At 38.8% G+C, this 22,831-nt stretch overlaps 1 protein-coding gene across 1 annotated transcript in view; it reads left to right on the top strand.

Annotated features, from left to right (window-relative positions):
• The window catches only part of GABRG1 (gamma-aminobutyric acid (GABA) A receptor, gamma 1), a 57,754-nt gene extending 35,145 nt beyond the window's left edge, over positions 1-22,609 (top strand). Inside the window, exons 4-9 of the mRNA XM_010574491.1 lie at positions 8,467-8,687; positions 11,528-11,610; positions 12,913-13,050; positions 13,175-13,327; positions 17,183-17,394; positions 22,337-22,609. Coding sequence (XP_010572793.1) covers positions 8,467-8,687; positions 11,528-11,610; positions 12,913-13,050; positions 13,175-13,327; positions 17,183-17,394; positions 22,337-22,609 — 1,080 coding nt within the window. The remainder of the gene's footprint in view (positions 1-8,466; positions 8,688-11,527; positions 11,611-12,912; positions 13,051-13,174; positions 13,328-17,182; positions 17,395-22,336) is intronic.
• The last annotated feature ends 222 nt before the right edge of the window (positions 22,610-22,831 follow it).

Here is a 22,831-nt window from a genome sequence, read left to right as displayed (position 1 = left end):
CAGGGGAAGCTTCTAGCAGCTTCTCACAGAAGCCACCCCTGTAGCCCTCCCTGCTGCCAAAACCTTTCTACGGAAACCCTATACAAAACCTTCTAGAGATGTCCTACAGAGAGAATTTTCCACTGTTTCTTCTGAGTCATTTCTTGCTCAGGTTCTTCCTCCGTCTCCTCTTTCACTGGACATCACACATAAACAGTTTCCTTTCACTTTCAAGGCACTTCAAAGTTTATCCCCAGCCCATTTTTTGTTGTTTTTTTTTCCCCAAGAGGCCATTTTCTATCTCAGATCTCACTAGTTTCTGCTCCCATCCTTTCAACTTTTCATACCACTTTCTCCCAAGCTGCCCTTTATGTTTGAAAAACTTTCTATAAATGTATGAAAGCTTCTTCATTGTTTCTCATCATGTTCTTGTTTAAACTTACTTTTCTTTTTTTATTTTTCCCCCCCCTTTTTTTCCTTCTTTCTGTGGAGGCTACAAAATAACACAAACAATTAAGCTTTTGTTGTGCTAAAATCACTCCCTGTAATTCTGACTGGTATCGGGTTCTTTGTTTTGTGTTACTTATGCCCCTGTTGTCTTTCCAAATCTTGTCTTTTATGTTTAATTCTAAACCGTAAGCTCCTTGCAGAGGATGTGTATCCTGTATAAGCAGTATTGAGTGCCTGCACAGTTCAGTTCTGATCTGAGATAATCTAAACCAAGAATAATGGTAATATAAATATCCACTGAGAAGGTAAAGGTACAGTGCTAAAGCTAACCCCAGCAGTGCTTGACTCCTGCTTTTCCCCCCAAAACCGCACAGATTGCTTGGCTGCTCTGTTGTACACTTTATTGTTACTTCTGATACCTTAATATCCTCTCCAAATACTTTGTCTCTGCTTCTGCTGTGGTTGTCTCCCTTGTGTCTGCAGCTGAGACAAGCTACATTTAGTTCTTTGTCTTGTACCTCTTGTCTTTGTGTCAAATGGATGATAAATATTTTGAAGAACGTTACACACCTGTTCTTTGTTATTAATTCCTAATCTGTCTGTCTGTATGGAAATTCGTGATGCTGCATTCCAGTTGTGGGAATAATTCTGCTGGCCTAGATTTGAACTGGGTTTCGGGAAAAAAGGCAGAGGATGCGCTTTGATTGTTACGATAGCTTGTAACAGCTTGTTGCAATAGAAACTGACCTTGGCGATGGCTCCTACCTACAGGTTTTCGTTGCCTCCTTTGCTGCTGTGTTCCAGAGGAAAGCTGCTGTCATGCACTGGCCCCTACAACGGCCGGTGCCAGGATCTGTGCTGACATTACGAACCCTCATCCTCTGTTAAAAGCTGGGAAGCTACAGGAACAGGATTTTTCTCCTCATCGTGCATGCTACGGGAGGTTCACTTTACAAAGCAGGGGAGTGCTCTGGCTGCCCTTTCCTGCAGCAGCACCTCCAAGCTGTTTACTGAGGAGGCAGACCCACTCCTGGAAAGAGTGTTGCCCTGCTTCCTTGTTACTAGGGGTGACAGCACTGACAAAGCAGCTCTTAAGAAATGCAATGATGTGGTTTAGTTAGTAGGTGAATGTAACTTCCCTGCCTGTTCATCTTGGCCTTCATTATTTTTATTCTGTTGTATAATTTAAATTTCATCAAGTCTTATACACTCTGGATGGTTATTTTGACCACCACGGAAAATGCACATCTAAAACGCTTTTTGTTGGACTGTTTTGGAGTTTGTCATTTGCTGGCATACAGTAAGCGCTGCATGAGAGTTCACCTTCTTCAGTAACTGTAGTGTCTCTATTGTAGAGGGTTATCCCCACAAAGGGTTATGCCCTTGGGGCCAGTAAGTAAATAGAGGCTCTTTTAGGAAGTTCTTAACAGTTGTCCGTGCTCTTATATCTTCGGTGTAGCAAATGACTGATATTTGGAGTTGCATGACTGCCTCATCAGCCAGAAAGCTAAACTGATAGGAGTGCTGTATTTCATGTAGGATCCATGTATCTTACAGGAGTTGCAAGGTAGAAACCAGAGGAGTGTCCTTGCCATATTGGGATTTTGAAGCATGGCAGGAAGACCATGGAAATAAAAGACCTAACAGTAACTGTGCAATTAATCTTGCTTTAAAAACAGCTGAATGGTGAAGTATTTTGTTTGAGACTTTATAGCTTATTAATAAAAGGAAACTGTAGTAAAACATGTATGCTTGAGTAATGTGCAGGTTTGTTGCTGAAGTTGTTTGTGGGACCAATTTTGACTACTTGGGTCTCTCTAGTTACAGGAAAGTAGATGTAGCTGCTGAATTTAAAAAGTACAGTTAATGGAGCTGATAAAACACTACTGACAACCTCAAAGCTGAACCCTTAATCCATACCAGCATCCACTCCTGTTTTTTTAATATATATGTATGTATTTATGTCTGGGTTTTGTTTGTTTGGGTTTTTTTTTGTTGTTGTTCTGAGTTGTCTTCTCTGGTTCTTTTTATAGTTTAATGTTTGTTTATGGGTGGCAGTGGCTGAAATATTCAAGTTTCAATTGAAAAGAAAACCAAAACTTTTTGTATAATTTTCAGTGTGGGAATGTATATAGATTATATCATCTACTTCCTCTCCTTATGCTCTCTTCAAATGGCCAAAATCTACAGTGATCAAATAAAAGCAGAGATTTTGCTGAAGTGCTTTAGTAACTTTTCTAGCTAATCTTTTGACTATTGGCAAGATTTTAATCATAGTTTCTAATCTACAAAGCATTGAAACAAATCTTGCCTTTTATTCATATTGTTGTTTGCACCTGTCATTTTGCATGTTCAAAATAAGAACTGGATAAGCACAGATGCCAAATTATGATGTGAAGAGTGATAGATTTTTCCTGTATTGTGACTATGTAGGTCTTGCTGTACTCCCTCACCTTCTGTAGATATGATTTGCCATATTTCCACTTACCCTGTGCATATGTTTTCATAGCATCCTCCAGTGTGATTATCTGTACAGTTATAACAATCTGACTGGTTAAAAGACTCTGGGAGCAGATGCTGTACACTTCTGTTCAGAGTATTTCCTGCAGTCCCCATGACTTCCAGCGCTGCAGACTCATTAATGTAATATTACAGGTACATGTCAGAATCACTGTGATTTGTTGGACCGTTTAGATCTCACCCTAAGGTTACCAGGTTTAGATTGCTATAGTGAGCAAACTAAAATGGTTTATCAAAACAAGAAATTTTACTTTTACTTCAGTCCCAGGCATGGGAATCAAGCTCTGAAACCATTGTTGGCCCTGAAGCAGCTCAAAAATATTTTTAAAGGGTTTGGAAAGTAACGCACCAGGGAGAGCAACCACATTTTAGACCTTTTGTTAAGAGGAGTTATACATCAAAGATAGGTTAAGTATTTTAATAAATTACTTAATAGCCCCTTATTGATGTTCAGAGATATTTGGGTGAGGGAAACGGTAAAGGTTACAAGTGTTTATTGGCAGCACACTGACAAGATGAAGATAAATTGGCTCATGCTTGATGCTTTATTTGGTGCTTACCTCTTAGGAAAGCATGTGGTTACCAGTTTTGTCTATGACTTTCTTTGTTCTTTAAGCCTCTTAATCAGCATATTAAACTGAGTCTTAATATTAAATCACATCTCTTAATGTTGAAACATACAGGTTGGTAGAATGCTTTCCTTATTTTCCCCTTCTTAATTTTTTTTCTGAAAAATTCCCTGCCTCCTTCACATTGAGTTACAGTTTAAGGAATTAGAATGCTGGATAGAATGAAGAAACATGGGGAAAATACCTTGAAGATGAAGTCATGTCACACTTGGTAATGGAACTGAGTTCAGGGGCTCCCTATGAAACAGATTTCTGAACTAGCTTGTTGCACTCCAGAAAACTCCAGGTGCCCTTCAGGTGAAATTTTGAATCTGGGAGAAGAGCTGGCGTGGGTTTCTGAGCAAAGGTGAAATGACAGGAGTATGTTTTTATTCATTTTTCTCTGAAATTCATTAGTAATGAACTGTATTGCAGGCCTGTAGTTTGCTAACACATTTTTTCAGTTGTGAGTTTGGTTTTGGGACTTTTCATTGCTTTTGTGTTTGGCCCCAGAAAACTAGGCCTCAAACAAAATGTGTTGCCATTAACATAATGCAGCCAATGATATAGCTACTCACTTCTTGACTTCTCCACGCTTTTTACTGTGGAATATCAAATCAGTTGCAAGACTGCCAGACAAAATATCCAAGAAAAATAGGGTTTTTTTCTTTGTGAGATATTTTCCATCCTTACCGATATTATGTTGGAATTCGTGTGATGCAGTTTGCACTGAGAAACAATCATGTAGGATGGTATCTGCCCCCTTTCTTTCACAGCTTACCAATAAAAAACCCAATCCACTGGCCCATTTTCATGTCTGACTGTAATTGAACTGTGCATGACAATGAAACTGATGTTGAGGATTCCATTTATTCCCGTACAGTAGCTGTTCCTACTTTATTTGAAGTAATTGCTTTTATTTATTTAATGATTTTCTCTCTCACTATACACCTGCTTGTCAATATTCACAGTTTGTTCACTGCCTGGCCCCTTAATGGTAATCTCTGATTAGTCACTGTGTTCCCAGCCTTTGGAGTTTGTTATGATCTTTTAGAGAGGAAAGAGATGGAGGAGGATTGCACTTATCTGTAAATAATTAGGCAGGTGGGCTCTTTATGCCAGCTGTGCAAAAAAGAGTTCAGTGATCTAATCAAATGCCAAATATGAGCTAACGTGTGCCATGGTTATTGAACCCTGTGAGGCTAAATATGAATAAGCATGCATTTTGCTATAGCTGTGACTAACGCAGCCATAGATTGATTCCATTTTATTTTGCATGGCTATTTTATCATTAGTTTCATTTCAAAGAGAGAGTAGTAAACCAATTTTTATGGGTACACAGTGGCATCGAAAGGTGAGTTTTATGAAAGACTAACAGAAGTAGTGATAAGAGTGTTAACTTTTTGAAAGAACACAAGGAAAACAAAATAGTTGCTCAGAAAGATTTGTTGCACTAAAAGAATATTGTATAAATCTGGCTGCTGCTGTGCTTGCTCATTCGGTGTCTAAACAAAGATAGGGCTTTTGTTCATCTAGTTTTGGAAACAAAGTACTCACAGAAAAGACAGCATAGTGATTTTTCTACCTCATTTTCAACAAATTTTGGGGACCCAGATTTCTCCATCTTAAAAGGAAATATGGAATATTTTTCAAGAGATGCAAATTTAAGGGAATCCATAAAACCTGAAAATTTCAAGCCCATTTCAAACCTAGATTTTGAGAAATAATCCAACTTTCTTGATAATGCCTGTAGCATAGTTTCCCTTTCAGCTTATTGCTCTCAAGCGTCTATACTGTCACAGCTGCATGCTGCCAGTCTATTAGTTGTCTGATCATCCTATATGTTTGCCCGTGTTTGGTGTCTGCTTGGCGTCCATTTGGACCTATGCCACCTGGCCTCTTCTGCGGGGAAGCTTGTGTTCAGAAAGGAGGCTAGTATACATTTGGGTCCCATTTCCACATGCCTTGCACCTCTGCAACGTGAGTACATGCATGCGCTTGCACGTTACACTGAAGTTCACTTGAGTGAGAGATAGTATAGATAGAATGGGTTGAAAATGTGATGCCATGTGAGATGTGTTATGTGAAGAATATATGCAGCCTCAGGATGTATTATGGACCCTCAAAGACAGAGAGGTCTCAGGGAGGCATAGCACAAATAGATACGCTAACGAAGTAGGTAGTAAAGTCCACCAAGGCAGATGTCAGAAGTGGAATAAATGTTCTTGGGAGAAATCAGAGAGCACTGATTTGGGGTCCCTACTGAAGAGGGGGGTGAACTGCTGCTGCCACCCACCATGAAGCTGCAAGTCCACATCTTTCACATGGGATGAATAGTAAGATTATGCCTTTCGTTGGCTGACTCCTGAGGGAGATGTCTGTGTGCTGAAGTGTCAGCTTACAAATGGAGGACCACCCTCTGCAGGTATGTGACAAGAGGCTAGCAATTGGATCTCTAATTATACATTCAGCAAGATATGTGGAAACAAGTAGTTACTAATTTTGTGATATTAAACTATTATGTATTAGATTCTTTTTGAACAGTTATAAATGTATCATGAAGGATTTTAAGAAAGTTTCTTTCTTTTTTTCCCCCAAAAAGTTCTTTAAACAGCTCCTGTAATACATGGGTGTGATAAAAACTTGTACATTTAATACTGAAAGGTAAGAGAATACAAGCATCTGGGTCCACTAGGACTGTTCCTTTGCTTTGTGTGTTCAAAATAATCTGTGAGCTTCTCTTCCTTTTTTATCTTAATTTGTTAGGGTGGTTGGTATTCTATGATAACCTGAGTTTTCTTGCTCTGGGTGGATTTGACTGTAATGACACTTTGATAAATTTCTTTTTCTCAGAAAATGCAATGCTACTGTAAAGTGGCTGCTTAGAGTAGCACCTTCAAACTCAGACAGTCTGCTTTCTTCATACATTTGGTCGTGTCTGTTGATTTCGCTCACTGACTTCTTTTTTTCTCCTATTTGTACTGTAAAGGCAACACATAAATCTTTGTTCATTCTGTTCCATTTAAGCCCATTAAAACACTTCTCTGGTGCACTGCCTCGGGTTCTCATTTACACTACAACAAGGCAGGTTTCCTTTCCAGCTCTAACCACTATAGATGAGCACAGAAAGCTGAATTTTAAGGTTAAACAGGCCCTTAAAACAGGGTTTTCACAGGTGTCCTGAACGTTGTTTATAGAAACAAAATGATCAAGGACTTGTTTTGACCTGCAGAATCTTCCCTTGATGGCTGTGCCTCTCAAGGAATAAGCAGAGTTTTAGAACAAAGTCACCCCTAAAATGCATTTTTGATTAGTCCTTTTGTTCCTTCTGTCCCTCCACTGTTTGCCTCACACACTAGTTATTCATAACCTTTGAGAGTCACTGAGTTACCACAGTCCAGGTGGTAATTCATCTGCCATACATCACAGAGCAAGGGCAAGCCTCCCTCTTGCGTATCTATTTCCTGAACCTGTTCTTCTCCCACCGGGAGAGGTGGGAAAATTGAGAGAGATTTAGGTAGTCCCAGAATATCTGCCTTGGCACTTCTCAAGGATTGAGTGCCAAATTTCACAAACTTTCCTGGGAGATGGGTGGCATCAGCTGAAGAAACGAGTGAGGAGTCTGTAACTCGTACAGTTGGCTGCTGTAATTATTTAAAAGTAAAATGAACAAAACCCCACCCTCAACCAGCAAAGCCTTCCACTTTTATTTTATTTAAAAGCAGAATTGACTGTCAGCACTGTGCATTTTTATTGACCAGATAAACTAGTAGTGACCCCTTTGGCTCTACGCAAGAGTTCGAACCACTGCCTCCTTCTGCCTTCCCCCTGCACACTCATCCCGTAACTGAGAGGTGAACAACCAGCACCAGGTGTCTAAGTCTGGTCTCCAGCTCTTTTTCCCTGCAGAGGAGCTGCTGAGTTGCTCATTGGAGCCCTCATGGGGCAGCCATGCAGGAAAGATCACATCTGCCATCAGGTAGAGGGAGAGACTGTTTGCTCTTAAGGTTAGAGTCGTGGTCTGGAGCTGTGACAAAAACACAACAGAGAAGAGGCTGCTGCTTTGCTCCTTTGGAGTGCAGTAACAACTGGCTGGATTCTTTGAAAAACAGTATTTCATTGCATCTGTAACGTTTATCTCCCTCAAATTTTACTGTGTCAAGAATTGTCTCATTAAAAGGCTGTGGGTTTTCCTTTTGTTTATTTATTTATGTATTTATTTATTTATTTTTCACCTTTCTTTTCTGGCCATAGGTCTACTGAGGAATTTGACTTTCTGTCACAAAAGGAGCTTTCTTGAGGCTTTAATACGTAAAGTGGAATTGCTTTAGGGACATTTTCTTCCTGATTATGACTATGTATACTTTTGTGTGTATGTAGGTAGATATATGAGGCAGATGGTAACAGATAGTTCTGCAAACTGTGATGTTTACTTCCCGCATATTCATGAATTTTTCGAAATCTGAAATTTCTTGAAGGATCTTAAATTGCATATTGCAAAGTTTGGGGGAAAACATAGAAAGTTTATTTAGTTTGCTGTTTAAGAGATGTAGAATCTTTGTCTTAACAAACAGAGTCTAGCCCTGAAGTATTAAGGTTGCCCTTAAATTTCTGTGTAGGGCCCCCAGAGGTGGTCGCACTGTGTGGGAACCTCCAAGTTGCAGCAAGCTCCCATCACATCTCCTCTTCCTTAACTAACCAGCGTGTGTCAGGGGCGAGGAGTTAGGGACAGAAGGCTATATGCATCTTTTGTCAGCCTGTAATTTCTCAGTTTGGGGTTGCAGGCTGCTGAGTGCTATGCAAATGGTAGTACAAAAGAGAATAGAAGGGACCTTGGATTTATATATGAATTAAAAATTGTTGGCTTGCAGACTTGTATACATAGATATGGTTGTTTCTCTGTTTTTAGGAATACACTATAGATATAATTTTTGCCCAGACTTGGTATGACAGTCGTCTAAAATTTAACAGCTCAATGAAGGTGCTTATGCTTAATAGCAATATGGTTGGAAAAATATGGATTCCAGACACTTTCTTCCGGAACTCAAGGAAATCTGATGCTCACTGGATTACAACTCCAAATCGTTTACTTCGAATCTGGAGTGATGGAAGAGTATTATACACTCTAAGGTGGGTTTTTATTAACTGGCTAGGAAAAAAAAAAAAAGTTATGACCAGGAATATGAAAATAATGAATGTGAATCAAATCCTTGGCATCTCTTTTGTTGTGGACCACAGGAATTTGTAAGGAGTTTACTAAAGGAGGGGAAAAAAAAAAAAGATTATTTGATCATGAAAAACATGAAATTAGTAGTATTGAACTATATTGCCTAGATAATTGGGTAAAGACAATTGAAGGGGATACAAATTTTAATCTCATTTAGGTACAGGCAAGATTAAAAAAAAAGGAGTTATATAGCATGTAGTGCCATGGTTGTTTCTCACTAACATATTGCGGATCCTGTCATAAATTGTTTTGCAGACTTTCTGTTCTAAACAGTTCAGTATCTAATTTCCACCAAATTATATTTTGTAAGTAAAATATTAAATGCTTCAGATAATAGAAATCATAAGAAGTTTGATTAAAGCTAAGGTCCCAGTCCTGCATGTACTTCTTAACATGTTTATCCTTGCAAGCTATTAAAATCAATGAATCTGTTCATCCAAATTAGGCATAAGCAAACATGTTGGTGATAGTTCTTCTTGGCAAATGGCAGATGCTTGGGCTGGTTCTAAGCTTACTATCTAGGCTATATGTACTGATCTTTGAGTCACTATTCAAACAGTTCTTGAAAGACTGTGATGTGGTCTACTGAAAGCGTTTTAGGGTCATCTCAGTTTTATTTTTTAAGTATGCCTAAAAAATCTTACAATAAATTAGGAGCTGATCAAGAAGCAGTCCATGCAGAGGATGCCATAAATCTGATTCTACCTTTAAGAGTTTATTTATTTATTTTAAAGAAAAAGTAGCACCTTTTAATTACCTTTTTTTCAGTCATTTATGCTGTTTTCACATGCAAGCTAGTTGTGCTGGATGAACAATTTATAGAAGTCTTCTGTATCAGAAGTAAGAAGAATTAGAATGGTTTAAAAAGATTCTCTTCACTGAATATTTTCTTAGTACGCTTCATTTGAGAGCACACAAATATCTCTGAAGAGTACTTTTTAAACAGTTTATTATGCTGGTGTTTATAAAAACCTCTAGAGATCCTCTTCTGCTGACATGCTAATATTTTTTTTTTCTTTTTGTAGCTAACAATTCTAGAGTCATACTTGGACTTTACCCTTCCATTGTCCATTCAGTTTCAATGTCCAATTTTTTTTTTAAACAGGGTCTAAGTAACACAAAGAAACAAATGCATGCAACCGATAAACCATGTGAGCTCTCCCAGAGCAATAGGTTAGAATTCTTGTGCTAGAGTATGAGCTATGAAGTGCAATGAGCTAGTAATAAAACAGCAGAACAGGTATTCACCCAGCACTGCAACATGCAAACATGTGTATAGCCGAGGATATGGCCTGAATTTGGCCTAAGGTGGAATAACATTGAGAGGTTCATATGTTGGTTATAGAAGGAACAATAATAGGATCTGACAGTGCTCCAAGTTCATGGGCTCACCTGTACCACCACTCTTTGCCTGTTGGTTATTCAGGGAGAAGATGTGGTGATTCTGTTAGTCAGGCTTCCTGAGTCTCTTTCTGAGGATACTCCTTGGTCTGTCCATTGCAGCCATCAGTGATTCCAGATATAGTTGTGTTGCCTTTAATAAGTTTTTTTTCTTTTTCTTTAAGTGTTTGACTACCCAAAGGTTGAAAATGGAAAACAAAGGCAATAAACGTATATACCATAGTTGGCAAATTTGAGAAGCATCTTCAGAGGGATGCAAGTGTTTTACTTGGAAATGTGTGTGTGGGGGGGTTCTTTTTTTCCCCTCCATTATATGACAAGAAATATACTTTCTCTTATAAGCCTCTCTCTTGGTCAGGACAAATCTCCAGAAAGGTCGTAGTGACACTTTGTATAGAATAAATACTTTGTTTAAAGACTTACAGAGCTTTCTGGCAGCATGTGGCAGAATCTTCCTTTCCCCATCCCTTTTTGTCTAGTACGTAAGTATTGCATACAATCAAGCATGTAAGCATTATGTTAATTTTCAAAGTTGATTTTAGAAGACATTCTGACTTTCTTCACAATGTTGCCAACAAAGGAGGAGGTATTTTAAATACAAAGAAGGCAGTTTGGAGTCTAGCCCCTTACTCTAACTTGCTAGTGAAAGTTAGCAGAACTGAGTTTTGCATTGATTGCTTGGAAGCTCTTTGGAAATCTGTGATAGTATTTTCAAAAGCAGCAAGTGATTCAGTTGATACCATTACGAGTCCTAAACTACTTCTAAAATGTATATTAGTTGCATGAATTACCTGAATGCCTTAGACATTCAATGAATAGAAATATCAAGTCTGCTCTTTCCTACCCAAGCTGCTATCTTCACCAGAGCTGCTTCCATGAGTATAAAGTAAGCCCAAGAGTGTCCCCACTTTCTCTCTTGTGTCTGTAGCCACCAGATACAATCATGCCAAATGCAATTTGACTTGACAAATGCATTCTTCAGAAACTTCCTTTATTTGCTATCACAAACTCCCATCCTTGCCCTGCCTTCAGTCCCTCCCTTTTATCCCCTATTTCTGGTAGAGAGCTGAGAGATCCCCCTAAATCAATTAAAATTTTTGAAAGGGCTTGAAGTGCCTGTTGAAACAATGCAGGTCCTCAGGTTCCATATGATCATAGTTTTTGGTCTTTGGCAGTGATGCTGGATGTTTTTTGCAGATACACAGTTGGCTATGTGTAACATCCATTAATTGGCAAAATTGATTTCTGTGCATGTTCTTTACTATCTAGTCTGAAGTGTTTGGATGCTTGAATATAATCTTTTTTCTTTTTTTATTTTTTTTTTCCTTCCTTTTCCAATTAGGCTGACAATTAATGCTGAATGTTATCTTCAGCTTCATAACTTTCCTATGGATGAACACTCCTGTCCACTGGAGTTTTCAAGCTGTAGGTGGTAAAATGCTTATTTTTTTTTTTCTCTTTACATTCAGGCTTTAAATTTCCTTAAATTTTGTCAGCAAGAGACCAAGTGTTTACTTTTTAAAGCCTTGTAGTGAAGGAAAGAACTGACCTGTTTATGTTTTGATTAGATTTATTGCATTATTTAATGCATTATTAAATGCAGGAATGAATGAGTTGAATTACATGCATTTCATTTAGGTGAGACTTCAAAAATAATCTTACTGCTTAGGATTCTGATACAATGCCCATTCCAATTAATGGAAATCTATTGCCCTGGAAGAACTTTATTTTTTATGGCTGCCAGACTTGCCAGCTTTGAATTAGTTCCTTGTGGTATACTTAAAAGGAAAAATAGGAACTGTCTTCTTCAACCTATTCCTGTAAATGCTTAATCAGTGTAAGAAGTCCATCTCCTTTCAGTGGGACTTACTTATGTGAGCAAGAAACACAACTTTCAGGCTTCATTTCTTTATTGTAAACTATATTTAAAAAAATAAATATATATTCCTAAGGGAATTGTGCTATTACTGGCAAAAGAAACCCAAACCACCTGAACACAGCTGAATGACTTATTCCTAGATGTGAAACCTAATAGGCAATGAAATCAAACTTCAGTGATTCTTTTTAAATTAATGTTTTCATTTAATACTTCCTTCTTGAGTGCTTCCAGCTAAATGAGCTTTGGTAGCTCCATTGATGAAATAGTTGTGCCACACAAGCAAGTCTTGCTTAATTTCATTTCTGCCTTTCTGCAGTATAATATGGGGCAACATGTGAGGCACATGAAATTCAAGAAAGTTGCACTTCCTTTAAGTTGAAGTACTGGACAGTGAATCAGACCACAAAAATCCATTCTGTGAATAATAGGCAAAGAAATTTTCAATAACCCTCAAGAGGAATTTTATCAAATTATGTACTAATAAGTGTCTGTCCTTTTAAGCTCTTTGTGGTCTTTTAGTGATAACACATATCACATTTGTGTATTAACTCATAGTGATGATTCTGAGCCACTTTTTCATATCTGAGTTCCAGAATATTGTGTAGGTTTTTCCTAAACGTTTGTATTTACATAGTTCTTGATCGAGCATACATTTATCTAGGTTTAAAACTGAGGCTAGATATTTTGTGGTTAAATTTTAAGTGTATCAGGTGGACTATAGATTGGCTTTCCCTCTGATCCACTTTATGTATAGCCCTGGTTTAGTTTATAAACAACTTCAGAGATCACAAAAAGCTGCTTTGATATATACTGGAGCTGAACATTTGATTTTCTCTATTTTCTTCTAGATGGATATCCCAGAAATGAAATTGAATACAAATGGAAGAAAACCTCTGTTGAAGTGGCAGATCCAAAATACTGGAGATTGTATCAGTTTGCATTTGTAGGGTTACGAAATACAACTGAAATCTCTCATACCTTGTCTGGTAAGGCAAAGTGTCAAGTTTTATTTCATTTCATATCTGTGCAGAACAAGACTAATAGATGAAAATACAACTGAAAACTGTTTCCAATGTTATGTAAGTATTTTTTCTTTTTTTTAATTTGTAGGTGATTATATTATTATGACAATTTTCTTTGATCTCAGCAGACGTATGGGATATTTTACTATTCAGACATACATTCCTTGTATTCTCACAGTTGTTCTTTCATGGGTGTCATTTTGGATCAATAAGGATGCAGTTCCTGCAAGGACTTCTCTGGGTAAGAATGTCTTTTTTCAATCTTGAAGGGTCTGGTACTCCCCAGGAATACCAATCTGCAACAGGGAGTAAATTAACCACAGTTTATTCCCCTTCAGATTGTGACCATTGGTCACCCTTTCTCTTGAACTGCAAGATTAAGGGCAGGAGGATCCTGCTGTGGTTACACAGCAGGGCTTACGGAGGGATTGTTGAGAATGGAAATCTGGAAATCCTGATCCAAGCCTTGAGAGCCTGGTGTTGTTCACATAAATACTTTTTTTTTTTTCTCCTTTATGTTCTTTTTGTCATATCCAGGGACAGCAATGTGGCAATCATTAGTCTGAAAGTATGATTAAACTTCACTTAGTGTCATGGAACATCTTGGCTGACCTGTTTAGCATGGTGTCAGTCTCCTGTGTTTGACAGTTTAGGTTTCATGTGCTGCCTTGCAGAAGAGCTGTAGTACCCACATAAAGCACGATAGACACGTGTGGTGGGTTGACCCTGGCTGAACAACAGGTGCCCACCAAAGTGGCTCTATCACTCCCCTCCTCAGCTGGACAGGGGAGAGAAAATATAACAAAAGGCTCGTGGGTCGAGATAAGGACAGGGAGAGATCATTCACCAGCTACTGTCATGGGTAAAACAGACTCGACTTGGGGAAAAAAATTAATTTAATTTATTACCAATCAAATCAGAGTAGGATAATGAGAAATATAAACCCAATCTTAAACACACCTTCCCCCACTCCTCCCTCCTTCTTCGGTTCAACTTCACTCCCGATTTTCTCTACCTCCTCCCCTCAGCAGCACAGGGGGATGGGGAATGGGGGTTGGGGTCAGTTCGTCACACGTTGTCTCTGCTGGTCCTTCCTCCTTAGGGGCAGGACTCCTCACACTCTTCCCCTGTTCCAGCGTGGGGTCTCTCCCATGGCAGACAGTTCTCCACGGACTGCTCCAGTGTAGGTCCCCCATGGGGTCACAAGTCCTGCCAGCAAACCTGCTCCAGCGTGGGCTCCTCTCTCCACGGGTCCACAGGTCCTGCCAGGAGCCTGCTCCAGCGCGGGCTTCCCATGGGGTCACAGCCTCCTTCAGGCATCCACCTGCTCTGGTGTGGGATCCTCCCCAGGCTGCAGGTGGATATCTGCTCCACCGCGGACCTCCATGAGCTGCAGGGGGACAGCCTGCCTCACCATGGTCTTCACCACGTGCTGCAGGAGAACCTCTGCTCCAGCGCCTGGAGCACCTCCTCCCCCTCCTTCACTGACCTTGGGGTCTGCAGGGCTTTTTCTCTCACATATTTTCACTCCCATCTCTGGCTGCAGCTGCTGTTGCACAGCAACTTTTTCCCTTCTTAAATCTGTTATCCCAGAGGTGCTACCACCATCACTGATGGGCTCAGCCTTGGCCAGTGGCGGGTCCATCTTGGAGCCGGCTGGCATCGGCTGTCAGATATCGGGGAAGCTTCTAGCAGCTTCTCACAGAAGCCACCCCTGTAGCCGCCCCACTATCAAAACCTTGCCACACAAACCCAGTACAACAGGGATGTGTGGAGTGCATAGGATACAGACTAGCAACTTTGAGCTTAGCAGTGACAGATGCTTTTAGTAAAACCAGTGACAGCAGTATGACCTATTTTGGGCGAAAGACCAAGAGCTGAGATTGCATCTTAGGAAGAGAGAGATGTGAGTAATTTTCCTCATCAGCTTATGGGATTGTGAACACACCATTCCCATGTTATAGGAGTGTTTCCTACCAGAAGGGTGAGTTCAGGCTTCAACTCCCTACCTTTCCCACTGAAACTGGACCACTGGGCAGTCAAGCCTGCAAGACTAATGAGTGAAGAGAGAAAGTAAGCAAAAATGAGCATGGCTCAGTAGCCTAATGAAAAGGTAATGGAAGAAAAACTGACTCTTGGTTCTTAGCTTTATGCTCTTTAAAAGTACTGCAAAGTTTAACAAAGAGAGCCTAAAATCTTGAATAAATAAGTGAAACTATCTCTCAGTAGTTTCAAATCTTGATTTAGGAATTTATTATAAGATTTCTTTGGCTGACTAATCATTGGACATCATTGTGGGTGCCATCTGGAAAGACACTAGCTATAACAGGAAAAACTGTTGTATTGGTATCCTGCTAGTTCTGTATCCAGTTTGTTCTTTTTGCAGAGTACTTTTTCTGTGCCATAAACCTAGCAAGTTTGGCTTTGATCTCATGGTTAAGCTAGAGTTTTCATGCTCCCACTTCAGCAGTACTAACCTTCACCTACTTGAGATGTACTATAAATGTTTGCTATATCAAACTTACAGCTCCCTGCAGTTCTGAGCTCCTTTTGTATGAACATGCAGAAGCCATTGTTTGACAGATTGTAGGATGACTTTTCTCACATGCAGATGTTCCTGTGAAGAAGAAAGAGAATACCAGTCAAATAGACTGAATTTTATAGAAAAAAAGACTGAGAAATTAAGACGAGAAAGCCAAAACTAAGCAAGGTCCATCATGGCAAGCAGTCGGGATGCTGTGGAAGGTTTGCTCCTTGTGGCTGCCCCCTGTATGCCTTTCGCATAGTGGAGGGGACTGGGAAAGTCCACGTCTCCTTTTGTCCTCTCTGAACAGAAGTCAGTAGGGGGAATGGTGGGTGTGACTTCCCAACTGGAGGTTGTGCTGGGTCTGGTACACTGAAAAGGCTTGGGCCTTCTTCTTCCTTATATGTTGAAAGAGCCTGGCAGATTGTGGTTTCCTAAAGCAAAAGGTTTGGATGATTAAAGTTATTTAGATATTTAACTATGCAGAGAAATGCCTAATTGATTTTCAAAAGCATCTAGTGGGAGCGAAGCACTTTTGAAAACCTCTGTGGTTGTCTGTTTTCCCTTTTAGGCATGTAATTTCCTTGGGAAATCTGTTGCAAAATCACTGCTGCTTTCCTGCTTCAGGATCAGTCCATAGTGATCCTTGATTCCATGCTTTGGTTTAAAAGCCAGAGACAGCCTTAGACTGGTGTAACACATTTTTTGCAATAAGCCTGTGCACGTAAATAACAAATTATTTGTGTGTTCAAGTATTGCTCTCCAAAGGAAAGGTCACATCTTAATTTTGGACTACTATGAAAAAGGCTTTGCATCTCCCTGAAGCATCAAATATAAGAAGAAAGTGTTAACACGTTCTAAATGTTAAACCAGTGAAGAGTGGTATACTTGAGATTCTGAACACACCGCTATTAAGACCAGCTTGTTCTTTTAATTAACTTGTATGTAAGTGAATCAAGGGAAACATTTTCTATTACTTAAGACACAGTATTGAAAAAATACCTAGTCAAAAGGCCATGAAGGTCATCTAGTTTGATCTGCTACATGTCAGAAGCAAACAATCGAAAACATTATTCCTTTTTCTTGTGTTTTCTGAAAGTTTGAAATCATTGATAAATAACACACCTTTTTTTCTGAATGCGTCCTTTTGTACATTTTAATCTTTCAAGAGCCAAAGGACTTTTTTTGTGTTTATAAAATTTTTGTGCTTATTTGTACCTGTTTGTCTACTGTATTTGTTTTATGTGTTCATTCTATAATAGATTTATAAAATTACACAAACCTTCTCGGTGTCATTGTTTATTCAGTGTGTGTTGAAAATGGGAGGGATTTAAACTGAAGGTGAAATGTGCTGCATTCTGTATGGTCCCACAGTGTCCACTGAATCCATAGGGATGGCTTCTTGCAGTAGCACCAGTGTGCGTGGGTGTGATCAGCGGTGAACCCTGCTGTGGCTCTGTTCTTGTGTGTCTCATGAATGAAGGGCTAATTTTGAGGATTTTTTTGTGACAATATGATTGGGTTACTTACACACTTCCCTCTTCCTGTCTTTTTTCTTTCTTTCTCAAACAGGCATTACAACGGTGCTGACCATGACAACATTGAGTACAATTGCTAGGAAGTCACTCCCAAAGGTTTCCTACGTGACAGCAATGGACCTTTTTGTCTCAGTTTGCTTCATTTTTGTGTTTGCTGCCTTGATGGAATATGGCACCTTGCATTACTTTACCAGCAACAGAAAAGGGGACAAAGGAAAAGAAAAGAAGGCAAAATCTAAGCCATCAGTAAGTTTAGCCAACCAAGAAGAAAAAGAAATACAGAATACTCTTTACTGTAGCATTAATTTCAAGAGACTGGTTCTTAAGTAGAAGGGCTAATGTTCTAAGATAATTAACACTAATAGTTACTTTATAATTTTTTTACAGCTGGGAGCTTGTACTAATTTTCTGTAAATACTACTAATGAACAAAGGTTTTAGATCATTTCACTCATCTGTGAATGAGAACACATGAGCCTAAGCTAGAGAGTGGTTTGGCATAACATTCCATGCTTACATGCCGTGCCCAAGCCCTTGGTGCTTCTGGAGCTGCCCGTGGAGTGTGTGCCCATGGAGACAGTTATGTCTGGGCATAGTGCTTCTGAAAACAGCACCTGGCAGAGAACCATAGAGAAGACTGTAGCAGCAGAGATAATCTAAATGGGCTGAAGGTATAAGGATTTGTTTGGATCTGCATAACCTAACTTGGGTCTTACCTCGCTAGCTTTGCAAAGGAAAAAGTGCTCATTATTTGTCAGTATTCTGACTCTCTTCCTCTTCAGAAATTTTACTTTAACTCTTTTTTTTCATTTACTTTCATATTTCTTGCTGGTAAAATGAACCTTCTGCTTTTACAAGTTGATGTTTGTTTGGCGTGAATCCCCACATATCCCAGGAACAAGTATTATTCAATTTTAAGAGGCTTTCTGCTCGTGTAATAAGAATACTGGAACTTCCAAAGAATCTGTTGTTGGAAGCCAGTACAAATATTTAAAGCTAATCTTTAAACTAATAAAACATTGAGGTAAAGGCATTAAATAGCTTATTCATTCGAACACTAGTCTTAATACCTGAGGTATATTGTAGTCATCTTTTGGAGAGAATAAGAGGAAGGACAATGTATAAAGTCCCCTTCCAGATCATTTTGTCAAAGGAAGCTGGAGCATAGCTGAATCATAACGTCAGTTGTCTTTTCTGGGTGAAGGCTGAATACCATGTGTGTAAGATCAAACAAATTGAAATGAAATTACAGAAGCCCAGATATGGAAATGCAGAAGTCCTGTTATGAACCATATCTGTTCTGTGACTAGTGTGGGAAAGCACTGACGCACCCATTTTGAGCAGAGCTGCTGTGGGAGACTGTCTTATGGGGGCACTGCGGAGCTGTTACGGCTTGATACCAGGGAAATGGAAGCCCTTACAGTTCATATGGTGAGCTGGTCCGAGTGGATCAGCTGTGTATTTAGGACAAGGCTAATGGTGAAGGGTTAATACTGCCCTGTGCTGCCTTGGTTGGACATCACTGTGATCCTCAGGGAATCCAGCACAGCCAAGAAAACTGGAAAATGGATGCCTCAAACCTCTCTCCTGTTAGTGGTAGAAGCAAATGTAGGCACAACGGAAGGGATGGAAAACAGGCTTTGGCAAGGGCCACAACTGAGCAATGAGGGTAAAAGGTAACAGAGGCCGCAGAATCTGGGGGACTTCCCAGTGTCAGCATAGCAGATTCAATTTTAGGTTGTTGTTGCAATGAGGTCTCAACAACACTTAGGGAACAGAGAGCTGAAACAGGTCTGCTCTCAGCGTGCACCACAAGGAGAAAAGGAAGAGGGGAGGAAATACTGCTTATTCAAACCAGGGAGATATTGAAGATCAGCTGCTGGCAGATCAAAAGCTATTGAAGTGGTTTGCAAGTATACTCCATTGAATGGAGGAATGAGACTTTCCAGAATCTGTTCATACATCATCCATTTGTGCAATAATCTGCCAAATGCTTTGAGATTTTCAGTGCATATGACAATTTAAAATGTACAATAATTGTGAGATAGAAATTATGACATTTATTGAATAAATAGCTGGAGTTTGGACTAAGATTAAAATTAGCAATATAATGCTCAAAACACTGTTCGGTTGTGTTTTACTATGTTCTTAAAGCATGCTTTTTGTTTTTAAGTAGTTGAAAACCAACCATCTTTTCACACAGAATTCTTTAAAGATGTTTCAGCATGTTATGGCTATAAGACCATACTAGATAAGAGATTACTCCAAAAAAAGGGGGATTAAATTTAAGATACTTAGATGCAAGGATTCTAATTTGATAAATAGGGTTTTTCTGGTGATGTTTTATAAAAAGCTATAAAATTTCTTGTTCCAAATAGAACAATTAAAGAAGCCATCTTGTTAATTAATGGGAAGTCGTACAATTACAAATCCATATTTTATTTTATTTTTTCTCCTTTTATCTTTGTCAAAGACTTCATTCTGTTTCTCTTGTAGTTATATATATGTAACTCAAAAAAACAATTTAATTAAAATAGTCAGTTTAATTTCTTCTGAAAAGTTCTCATTTACAGGTGTTTTTTCCTTGTAAAACTTGCTTTGCATAGGTCTTCTATTTCTATTGCAAAATGCAATAAAAGCTTATTATTCCAGGAACTAATGCCAATAAGATGCAATAAATGATCTTGTGAAAAAAAATGGTGAGATTTTACAAATGATTACGGCAGTTTTATCTTAAAAAATATGTGCTGGCATCATTCATGAATTGGCTAAGGTAAATCCACAGTAGTAAGGATAATGAGTTTGGGTAGGAAAGATTAAACTTAATTAGTTGTGGATCTTGTTCTGATCATTATTCCACCTGATGTAAATGCTTCACCTGTGCTATGATCTCCACAGATGATGGCTTTCTTTTGTACATGTATTAGTGTTAATGCAGAATAATTTGGTTTTGGTCCTATCAGAGTATATTATAAATGCTTCCCACTCTACGTGGAGTTTTATCTACAATATCAGTAGGCATGTACGTGAACAATCGGCACATAGTCCTGTATGTACATGTTACCTTTTTTTTAAGTCTCCGCCAACTGATACAAGGTCATTTTCTTGTGAGGTGTTGGTCTTTTTTCCCCTTTTCCTTCATGTTGTCTCTTTCTTACACACATTTTATGCTTTCCCTGTAGGTAGTTAGGCCTATAAGATGGCACTGTCTTTCTGCCTCTCTCAGGCCACCTCTTCAAACCTGTAATTCAGTAGCCAGCTTCAGTCTGTGCTGGTGACATGAGCAGTGAAAAGCAGTACTGTTATTTTTTCCTCCTCCCGTGGTGTTTCTGAGTTGAGGATTCCTGTTTTACCCCACTAGTAGAAACAAATCATTCCATGAATCTTACATTGACAGAACCAACAGTCAGAAAATTCTTGTAAAGCCAGATTAGACATGAAGCAGAAATAAGCATCTTTCCCTATGTATCTTCAACAAAATAATAATTTTGTAAGTTAAAAAAAAAATTTGAACTTACTTTTTATGTTTCATAAAAATAAGCCCTGTTTGTAATGCCTCAAATTAGGGTAAGAAGCATGTAACTACTGTTTGTTAGTATTGCCAGTATATTATCATAACTGGGAAGAATAATGAGGTCCTTTAGGATGATAATTAGCTCCCTAGGTCGTCATGTCTAAAAAGTATTGAAACAGCAGTCTGTGTGAAATTTCCTCTGGTAAAGACACTTATTAAATAAAGCTATTTGAAAACGTGGTGGATGCTGCACTGCTTTAACATCACCCCTTGGGACATTGGGTAAAATGTCCCTGCAGCAATAAGAGTGCCTCCTTAATGATGTATAGAGATCTGTGTACTGGCCAAAGTAATTCCCTGGAAGTGGGACAACAGGACTCTAAAACATAACAAGAATCTAAATGATGTGGCTTCCTGCTTTACATATTTTTTTCATATTTTTTCATTGCCTATCATGTATAATTGTTTAAGAGAGATTCTTCTCTACACTTCCAATTAGTTTCTCTGACTGCATCCTTTCCTGCTGTATTTATTCCTTACATGACAAATTACGGAGAAGGTATAAAAAAGAGAAGACAATGTAAGAGTAATATTGGTATAACCCCTGTCTTCAGTCTGAAGATTCTAGAGGAGATGCTAAAGGTGGGGGGGCTGTTGAAAGAAAGAGGATTGTGGAGTAGTTTAAAAAGGCTATGAGATTTAGAAAGATAAAAAAGGACAGATAGAGAAAGAGACTGTCTTTTGAAATATTCAGGAAACCAAGGATGAAGAGTGAAGAACTGCTTGGAAACAAAATAATAAAAGGGGGAAAGATGGGCTGTGGTAGCACGAGTAACAGGAAGGCGAAAAGGCAAAAGTCGCAAGAAAGGGAAGAGCAAACAGTATATGTAATAGGCAATAAGGCACCCAGATTTTTTCTATGAAAATTATTTATGAACCCCAACATCTGTTACACTGAGTTTTTACCAGATTGCAAAGGGTTGAATTATGCCCATGGAAAGTAAAAGTAAGAATTAAGAGCTGAATTAATCAGTTTCACTGGCTTGAATGGCATTGTCCTAAAGAGTCTTGTGTCTTGGTTTCTAAAGCCAGAGCATATTGTGTAGGGATTGAACATCACAAGGTTAGATGACGTAGTCTGGCCCTATGTGTCTCAGTCTCTTAAACTTCACCAGTGACACTGTGCTAATCCCATTAGCTCTTTTTTTGGTGAAAATGTAGCTTCCAGAAAAACATCCAGTCTTATTCTAAAGACTCCAAATGATGGGAGAACCATCATTCCCTTGGTAGTCATGCTCATAGCCTGCTTGTGGACTTGCTTGTGACCGAGTTGTCAAGCTGTGACTGACTTCAAAATGTTCATTTGTGTTGTGTAGATGGGATCAGCTAACCCTGTCTGTGTAACTAATTATCCACTATTCCCAAATCCCAGCACAGCCCAGTTTTCACTGTGGCAGGTGAAAATAATTCATGATCTTTTGCCTGCATGAGCTAATTATATGCATCAGTTCATAATTCACAAAGCTCCCCAAACTGTTTTCTTTAATAGTAGAATTTCTGTATATTGTACTGAAGGTGCTAATACTGGCCTTTGCTAAGGAAAGCCTATGGAATTGTTTAACATGAGGATAAAAAAACCCACAAATCTATATTTTTCTTTTTTGTTTTTCTTAAGAAACCACCTGCCATTGCTGTTCGACCTGGATCAACACTAATTCCAATTAATAACATTAATCATCTCCCTGATGATGATTATGGATATGAGTGCCTAGAAGGGAAAGACTGTGCTAGCTTCTTTTGTTGTTTTGAAGACTGCCGCACAGGATCTTGGAGAGAAGGAAGAATACACATCCGCATTGCAAAAATTGACTCCTATTCTCGAATCTTCTTTCCAACTGCCTTTGCATTGTTCAATCTTGTTTACTGGATTGGCTATCTTTATCTATAAATTTCAGAGATTTGACAAACTCAGAAAAAAATGCTAATTGAACAGTCATTAACACTTTTCAGTGAGCAGTCAAAGATTAGAGCTGGTCCAAAATGACTCAGATTGTTCGTATGCTTTGAAAATTTGAAACAATGAGAGGAAATATGGTGATGTAGTCTCCCTCTTGTGATCAACTATAGAACTGATATTGGTATTTCAAAAGAAATTTTAAAAATAAATATC

Source organism: Haliaeetus leucocephalus, unplaced genomic scaffold (assembly GCF_000737465.1).
Source record: "Haliaeetus leucocephalus isolate CR32 unplaced genomic scaffold, Haliaeetus_leucocephalus-4.0 Scaffold439, whole genome shotgun sequence".
Classification (NCBI taxonomy): domain Eukaryota; kingdom Metazoa; phylum Chordata; class Aves; order Accipitriformes; family Accipitridae; genus Haliaeetus; species Haliaeetus leucocephalus.
The sequence above is the reverse complement of the archived record's forward strand: the minus strand, read 5'-3'. Positions and strand labels throughout refer to the sequence as shown.